This window comes from Diachasmimorpha longicaudata, chromosome 17 (assembly GCF_034640455.1).
Source record: "Diachasmimorpha longicaudata isolate KC_UGA_2023 chromosome 17, iyDiaLong2, whole genome shotgun sequence".
Lineage (NCBI taxonomy): Eukaryota > Metazoa > Arthropoda > Insecta > Hymenoptera > Braconidae > Diachasmimorpha > Diachasmimorpha longicaudata.
The window spans coordinates 5,750,840-5,760,237 of NC_087241.1; the positions used below are offsets into that span (position 1 = coordinate 5,750,840).

The 9,398-nt window shown below is 40.7% G+C and overlaps 1 protein-coding gene across 2 annotated transcripts; it reads left to right on the forward strand.

The window, feature by feature from the left end:
- The first annotated feature begins 18 nt into the window (after window positions 1–18).
- LOC135170585 (serine protease nudel) lies at window positions 19–9,291 on the forward strand. 2 transcript variants are annotated; one of them, XM_064136555.1, is made up of 13 exons: window positions 19–420; window positions 720–745; window positions 779–1,433; window positions 1,552–2,298; window positions 2,550–2,756; window positions 3,209–3,372; window positions 3,504–3,631; window positions 3,717–4,466; window positions 4,695–4,978; window positions 5,523–5,798; window positions 5,957–8,195; window positions 8,539–8,655; window positions 8,756–9,291. In XM_064136555.1, the coding sequence occupies exons 1-13, from the start codon at window positions 171–173 to the stop codon at window positions 9,072–9,074; spliced, it is 6,162 nt and encodes a 2,053-aa protein (XP_063992625.1). In that variant the 5' UTR covers window positions 19–170; the 3' UTR covers window positions 9,075–9,291. The 2 variants fall into 2 exon arrangements, with proteins under 2 accessions (XP_063992625.1, XP_063992624.1); XM_064136554.1 differs by having other exon boundaries at window positions 720–1,433.
- Window positions 9,292–9,398: the final 107 nt, after the last annotated feature.

A 9,398-nucleotide genomic window follows, 5' to 3' on the forward strand; every position in this document is an offset into this window, starting at 1 on the left:
GTTCCCTTCTACCTGATAAAAAATTATTCATTCCTCTGTGAGACAGCATTCTGCATAGAACTTCATTCACAGTGACGGTTATTTTTCAAATTTTACGTTGGCGCGAGAAAAAAAACTCCTCGAGCCCCAGTTTTTTTCCAGAATATTTACTCATTGGCTCATCCGCTCAAATGGGAGATCCCGAGAAATCAAGTTTACCACGATCTGAGGGAACCAATGCGCAGAATTATAGAGCAATCGGCAAAACCAAACATGTGGAATATTTGAATAATTGGAAGTTGCGAAAAATTAAATGCGAATTGATGGGTGGACATCCCCAGACAGTGGCAGGATACAAATTCACATTAATAATTGGATTGACTTCGGTAATTTTGGTATCGATCTTCATCGGATCAGTCATCTATACATCATTTCAAAGAGGTAGTTTCAGCAGTGGATTTAATCAGTGCTTTTTATATCATTTTTCCTTTCACCCAAGTGGACAAAAATTTTGATAAAGAATAGGTTTTCTACTTGTCAAAAAACTTGATAGTGCTTCAAAGAAAACAACCTATTTCCCATGTGAAGTTTTTCTACTGATCTTTTTTTCTTCAAAGTTTACATACGGAAAAGACCGTTTCTCAATAATGAATTCGTAATATCTAATTTATAGCAAGCCTTTGTTAACAATTAATTCAAATGAATAACTCCTAATACTAAAGTGCATATCCCAAAATCAGTTCCAGAAGTAATTAGCACATCACCAGATCTCTCACCAGCGACTATCCACTCCTATGATGATCTATCTGAGCTTCCCGTATCATTCAATGGCGTTGTCTATAGAAACGTTGACAATATAATCGTAAGTGGCCCAAAAGATCGTGGTCGTCGATCAGCCATTAATGTGGAGGAGAATGAAATTGTATCCGGCGACCGTGACACCGAAAAACACCAGACAGAATATGCCAATCACAAGTCCACCTGTCAAGCACGCTTCCATGCTTGTCAAGCAATCCTCAATAATATGCAGGCGTTGACATCAACAGCTAGTGAGAGTATAGATACGCTGAAGGATCTTTTGTCCTCTATAAATAAAACCAAAGGTGCCCTCTCGGAGTTTCTTCAGTGTGTCGAGTGTCAAAATCTGGCGAAACCGAGAGGCAGTAATATAAATCCACCTGCTATGCCGGGAACGCCTCCAGATACTTCAAGTTCGATAATCGAGAATCTTCCAGCTGTGCTCAATGTGGCTGGTCAGTCAGTTCAACCGCATTTGAATGTTAAAATTCTTGACAATTCTCCTGAAGGAAAACCTAATCTGGAAGTCGACAGAATGATTACCACCAGTTTTACTGAACTACTCGATAAGCCACGAGTCCCTGGGGTTCTCAAGGCTACTACTGTTCAGGATGTACCGGTCATTCAAAAACCATCGAAAGAAATGGTTCGAGAAGGTAATAAAGTGATGGGTACTGCTGCCAATCGTCCTGTAAATTTCTCTTTTTTCATGCTTGTAACATAATATATAATGTCTGGATACTGATTGACCAGCACTTTTTCCTTTGTCAACAGCAAAAATTGATGGACCAGTGAAGTACGATGTTCCCTTGCTGCAAAACTTTCAAACTCATGAGTATCCGTCCGGTATCTCAAGCGATTTTCACATCGGAGAGAGCCCCGATCTACTTTCAGTCCAGGGACCCTCCCTAATGGGTAATTTTCCCAAAATGATGCAGGTTCAGTTCCGACCAAATGAAAATTACGACACCAATCCTCCAGTGATTCCAACAGCAGAAACTGTCAAAACTGACCAGCAAGTTCAGATAAATCCTCAACTACCCTTCAACAAAGGGGCTATTTGTTTTTACAGCAATCCACCGGTCCAGGTACCAACGGGAATGCAAGTTCCCTTGGGTTTTCTCCAACCCTCAGCTTTTCCGTATCCGTCTGGCACTGGTCAATATCAAGGTCCTGTTCAGTATCCCCTGAGGGGTTTCTCCTTGCCAGAGCAGGGATCCTCCAGTTTCCAATCAGCGTCCGTACAAAACGGACCATACGGAGAGACTTCGCAAATTAATTCAGGTGGAGGACAAGCCGGAATTTGGTTGCCACCCACAGGGCCTGGACAGACCTTTCCGCGAACTAGTCCTCAACTTCAGCCCTATTATTGTCTTTTTATACCAGCAACTGGTGTTCAACTCGCCGCAGCCCCTAACATTCTCAGAAATTCAGATCTCAGTAGAAGCAATTCTGAAAATCGAAAGGCCGAAATCGGGGTATACAGAGCAAAGGAGTGGTATGATAACAACGTATACTCAGGTAAGTTTTCCGCGTTTTTTGGACCACCTGAATGCCAACGGAACCCTCAGATGTCAAAGAAACGGGAAAACAATACATTTTTTTATCTCACAAAAAAATTGAAGGCTAACCTTTTTAAGGAAATCGACTTTCGCCAAAATCGAATTTTCCACCTGGAGAAAGTCTTTCTCCGCATTTGCGGGAAAAAACTTGCCCCAACCAGAGAAACTCAAAAAATCTCTTGATTCGATGAAAATTAAAAAAAATTCCAGGATATCCGAAAAAATGTAAAGAAAATCAACATCTATGCATGGACGGTAGTATATGCATTTCAAAATTAGAATGGTGCGATGGACGTGTCAACTGTCCAGATAGCAGTGACGAGATGAGATGCTCCTGTCAAGAAAGGATTAATAAAGAGAAACTCTGCGATGGCTACTTTGACTGTCCTCGCGGTGAAGATGAACTCGGCTGTTTCGGTGAGTACTGTTGTCCAATTGCTTGTAATTCACTATCCTTATTAAATTATGAATTACATTCGAGGTAGTATAATGTCCTTTTTGAAAGTGTTCATATATATCTCGGCAGGTGGAGTAAGATTTCAGTGGTTTCAGTGTGAAACCGTGTAATAACGGAAACTAAATTTAACAACTGTTGGTTTTAAAACATCACCGCGTCATAATCTACTTATCGACGGTCGATTTGAGATGTTGCGCGCAAACAAATAAACTGAATTATGACCATTTTACCCTTCGTTTGAAAATATATAAAAAATCTTTTAAAAAAATCATACATACAAACTTTTCAGGTTGAAAATTATTTCATGAGCTTTATAAGAAATTTATTCATGACTTTATCCGATGATTTTATCAGTAATGACGCTCTAACAGTGAAATTATTATCTTACTACGTCCATATACTGTGATTCCAGGATGCCCGCCGGATTCATTCAGCTGTCAGGATTGGAACCGGCGCTTCAGACGGGAAAATTGCGTTCCCATGACACAACGATGCGACGGGATCACTCAATGTCCGAACAATAGGGACGAAATTGAGTGCACTATGCTGACTCAATCGATGGCTACTGATCAAGATGTAATAATTGATTATTGAATATTATTAATACATGAAAAACTGCTTTTATTAATTTTTATCGGATAAGATATTTTAACATTTAGATTCTTTTAGTGGCGAGCAGCGAAAATACCACCAAATTTTGCTTGTAGGTCCTTCTCACTGGTTACTTAACCGGGTTCCTTCACAAAAATCACAAAGGAAAATGGTATCCCGTTTGCGTGGCGTCCCACCAATGGGCCATTGACGCTTGTGCTGCTGAAACAGGCACACTAAACAGGTAAAAAAATTTTGCAAAATCTTAGAATCCAATGGAGAGAGCAAAGTTTTACGGGGAAAAGCAAATAAACATTGTTCAACTTCAGAGAACTCCCGAAGATCGAGGCCAAGATAATTCCCCAGGGCATGAATCACGGCCCCTATCTCATAGTGACACCGACAAATGAAGCGGAGCTTATACCCAGTTGTAACAATCAAGCACTCTTTGTCGAGTGTCCAACAATTCCCTGTGGCACTCGAGTTACATCTCAAAATCGTTTCCGACCTTTTGGTATGTACGAGGATTCACTCGTTGCCTCGGCACTTGGTGGAAGTGTCCCAGCGTCTGCCGCTTATACAATCGCAGTGATTCAAAAATTGAGGGATGCTATGAATACAATGGCGACGGAAGATACGAATAGTAGGAATTGTAGAGGCCGTCGTGGAGTACTTGAATACCTCGGGCCAACTTCAAGGGCAAGACAGTCCTTGCTGACTACGGCAGACTTGTCGGAATACAAGACCAAAATTATGCAAGAATTGGATGAAACTCTCAATACTTTGCTCGAAGAGCAGAAGAAGAATTCAGTAATTACTCAAGGTCCTCCAGATATATTGGAAAAGGAACAGTGGGGAAGGACCGCGGGTGTGCGTCCTCTCAACACGGAGAACCCCAAAACCAGTGTAGGTAATGCAACAAGTGATTCGCCACCAAACTTTAGGATCGTTGGGGGAAGAACCAGCCAACCTCAGGCCTGGCCATTTCTCGTAGCTGTATACAAGGATGGATATTTTCATTGTGGAGCTGTTATCCTTGATGATCAATGGATAATGACTGCTGCACATTGTGTTGATGGGTTCGTATTCAGGAACATAATTGTTTGGAGAGAATATTTTATGAAAACCTTTAATGGTAGGGAGATGCCTCCCTTCTGTGCGATAAATAACTTATTTCTACGTATAAACTATGCCAAGAAGATCATTGTCCCTCATAAAAATTTACGTCGAATGGAAAAAATTGATTATTTAAAAAAAAATTATTTACCTGCATTATCGTTCCGTTATTTCTCTTTTACGAATTCCAGACACAAGACACATTTTTATGAGATTCAGGCGGGTTTACTACGTCGATATTCCTACTCTCCAATGGCTCAATCTCGTCGCGCTCGTTACATTGTCCCTCATCCGGCATATAATCGAGCAACTATGGTTAACGATATTGCACTTATTAAATTAAACGAACCTCTGCGCTTCAATCGCTGGATTCGACCGACTTGTTTACCTGAAGATGGGTGGAATTTTCATCCCACACCTCAAACTACTTGCATTACCATTGGATGGGGTGCTACGGTAGAACATGGACCTGATCGTAAGTGGAAGAATGCTATGGATTATTTTTCCCCCCCAAATTTCAGCCAATAGAATTGCACCATTTGTTGATATTTTGTATAGCCTACCTCGAATATCAGCGATAATTTTTTGAATATTTTGGTAAACAAACGACACTTAACCAAATAAACCTCTTTTCATGTCATGGCACAATTCTCTTGGCCGAAATTTGGATAGGAAAAATAATCCCCTGAATACCACTCGAGCTTCAAAATTATAGAATATTTCCCTCTAGATTCCCTGCATACAAATGAAGTCGTCAAGTTTTTCAGGAAAAATCACTCGTGCTTCGCACTCGTGATTTTTTAGCCTGAAAAACTTGACTCCTTCATTTGTTTGCAACGAATCTATCGGGAAATATTCGATAATTTTGAACCACTTGTGGTATTATATGTGATAAATTAAATAAACCACTACATTTCTCTTCAATTCATTGAAATTGAGTTCTTTTAAAAATTCATACCACTTACACCTGCCTGTTATTAATCTTTCAATGGAATATTCATAGATCTAATATTTCATAGCTGACGATTTGAGAGAAGTTGAAGTTCCAATTCTTCCTCAATGTAAACACAATGCGGATCGTATCGGTGAAGAAATTTGCGCGGGAGTATCCCAAGGGGGTAAAGATGCATGCCAGGGTGATAGTGGTGGACCTCTCATGTGCCAATATCCAGGCTCCAACGATCGATGGTATACCGCTGGAGTTGTAAGCCATGGTGAAGGTTGTGGACGACAAAATGAGCCCGGGGTGTATACCAGAGTCAGTAAATTCAGGAATTGGATCGATGGTATAAGAAGTAAGAGACAATATTTCATATTTATTGATTTAACAAATATACGAGTGTTGAACTTCTATTACGCTTTTCCCCCCTTCAATGTTCCGAAGATTCCAGTTGAGAGGGTGATATATGTATATTCAATTCGTCACTTCACTTTCCTCATTTTTGTTTTTTAGCTTCCTTCATGCCACGAAATCAAGTACAAACATTTTCATGCCCTGGTTTCGTCTGCAACGGAGGCCTCGGTAAATGTCTCCCGGCTAACCGTCGATGTAACGGCATTGTCGACTGCCTCGATGCAGACGACGAGTTCAACTGTCCTAATCTGTCCGTTTTCGTCCATTCTGAACATTTGTTCAACTCTCCTCAAAGCCCCGAAAACTCAAATGCCAACAACTACAATCCATCTCTAAGAACTTCGGTCACCGAAAGATTACCCGAGTTCTTATCAATGCGGCCTACGCCTCTGCCAGAGCTAGCATCCTCATCTCCTGGAACTCGTCCAACACAGCCATTGTTCCTATCCTCCACACTCACACCACTACCAACGACTCCCAAAATGGAATCAACTGAGAATGCAACAAAGCTTCCAATACCATCATCAAGCCCTACCACACGTATCCCTAGTCCTCCACCTAATTTCCTTCCAGAAATCTTCAACAATTCATCACAATTTAGTTGCGCCAAAATGCCACAAATAATTTCCCTTCACAAGCGTTGTGACAAAAACATCGACTGCGAGGACGGCACCGACGAGAAGAACTGCACCTGCCGAGACATCCTCTTACGCAATATTCCTTCAGCAATCTGCGACGGTCACCTGGATTGTTATGACGGAAGCGATGAGAAAAACTGTACCTTATGCAGGGATGATCAGTTTACCTGCAGCAGAAGTGGCGCCTGCATTCTCAAGTCTCAAGTCTGTGACACAGAAACTCAATGCCCCCTGAAGGAAGACGAATCTGATTGCTTTACCCTGAGCAATAACCAGCACATTGTCTATGATTTTGAAAATCGCACCTATTTCAATCGAGAAGGTGTGTTGACGAGAATTACTAATGGAATTTGGAGGCCAGTTTGTTCTACCTATGGTGGAGAGGAGGCACGTGATGTAGCCTCGAGCATCTGCTTTTACCTTGGTCTGAAAGACTATGAGTTTGTGAAGAATGTAACAGTTATGAATGAAACTCTGGAGACTATACACTCAGTTCCAAATAATTTCGTCCCCTATGAATATCTCGAAATGCTGATACCCCCGAAAAATGGCTCGAAAACCTGTCAAGGATTGTACGTAAAATGTCAAACAGCTTTGACAACTTGGGTGGAGTCTCACAGGGTTGAACATGTTCGCAATAAGCCTGTGAATACCTCTTATCTATTTCCCTGGGAGGCAGCCGTATTCGTGGACGGTCAGTATTACTGTCCAGGTGTTTTGCTGGAACACGCTTGGGTGATAACGACTTCCAGATGCACACAAAATATCAAACTGAAAAATAATTATACTACTGTGGTTGTCGGACTATCTCCAACCTTTCGGTATGCGGATGGGCCCCATCAACAGGTAGTAGAGGTGAGCTCTATAAGGCCTGTTGATCCACAACGATCGGAAGCTTCGTTACTTCATTTGAAGACTCCTGTCAATATGACAAGGGGTGTCAAGCCAGTCTTTTATGATAAATTGATCTTTCCATCGAGTGAAGATGATGAGTGTATTTCATTGGGAACTAACGAGGAATTTGAGAGCACAAAGACTTTCTTCAAACCGGTTACTGTTGGTTGCCCTAATTGTCACAGATGCTATGTTAATGGCACTAGTGAATTTTGCAGGAATAATGAGACTCAACATTGGGATGGAATTGTTGTTTGCAGGGGCAAGGGTGGTTGGTATCCAACTGCTATTTTTCAAAATAAAGATATGATGTGCGGGTTCAAGACACCTCAGACTCTGACGAGTATTGATTATTACAATTCATATATCACTCAGGCGATGTATGACCAGACTAAAGCTGTACAAGCGCCTGAGTGTGAGGGGTTGAGATGTAGTACAGGAAATTGTGTAGTTTGGAAAAAAATTTGTGACGGTGTTGACGATTGTAGGGATGGGGAGGATGAGGCCCAAGGGAGGTGTAAAGAAAAGAGGGCTAACTGTGAGATATCTGGGGGCATTGGATGTACTTGCGATAGGACGGAGTTAAGATGCAGTAGTGGACAATGTATCGGGAAAGAAAAATTCTGTGACGGTATTCGTGACTGCGAAGATGGAAGTGATGAGCCAGAAAACTGCACGTGTGGAGAGTATCTGAAGTTGACGATGCCGAGACTGGTCTGTGATAATGTTAGGCATTGCTGGGATAAAACGGATGAGACTGATGAGGAGTGCTTATGTAAGGACTCGAGTTTCCAATGTTTAAACCGGTAAGTGGAAATTGAATAATAAAAGTTAGTATCATATCCTTAGGTGTAAATGATAAGCTCGAGTTGAAATTAAGTGATTATTGGTGAACTAGGAAACAAATATCCTGGTGTTTGAAAATGTATTTGACATGTATTTATTAAGTTAGCGTAAAAGGGCTTGTTGAAGATAAAAAATCTAATGAAATTTTCATTTGCACCATTTTTTTTATGGGTTTTAATCGCTTTCTTTCATCGCTATAAAATTAAGATATAGACTTTCAAAGCACGATCAGACTTCTCACTAAGCATGGTAAAATATGCAAATAACACATCCCATTGATTCTATTTACTATTGTTTCCATAGGACAATGCAAAATGGACCTTGCGTACCACCCGATTTCATTTGTGATGGTTATAATGACTGTGAGAATGCGGCAGACGAGAAGAATTGTAGAACACTCAAGGGGCATAGAGACGATCCGTGAGTTGTCGTAATATTATTATTTCGAGAATTCATGCGGAATTTTGGGAAAAATGGCAATTTTATTCCTCCCTCAAATTATAATATTGTTTTCATGCAGGGAAGGGGTGGGCCAGGTTCTAAAACGCACTGCAGGTGTCTGGCATTCAGAGTGTTTTCCTGCACCGATTGAATCCACAGAGGATGCGATCAAAATCTGTCGCAGTATGGATTACGTCGACGGTGCTATTTTGTCACGGAACGAGACCACAAAGTACGGTGATGCATTAACCCCGTCTTTCGATAATTTTTACACGGTTACTCTGAACAGCAAAAATTCGTTACATATGAGAGCAGATAAACCATTGGTCGCCCTCCAAACTGCAAAAAATGTTTGTCATCGTGCCTTCGTCAGATGCTCATCCAAAATTTTTAAATAAGCGATAACGTGTCCTTAGAAATTTATTGATTAACTTTTCTTGCTCCTTTATTGGCATATTTTTTACCGAAGATATTCTTTTATTTATAAAAATTTGAATTTCGATGTTCACAATTTCCATAAGATGCAATAAACACCAAAAAATTATCAATGAAAATAACATCGATAAAATGCTTAGACTAAGCCACGTGACTCTTGATAATGCGCAAAGACTTCAAAACTGAAGACATAAAAATTCATCACCAACAGTTTTCTTAACGGTCAGTCATTCATCAATTATGCAATTCTTACTGTTGAGTAGTAAAGGGACTGGGAGGTGCATGAG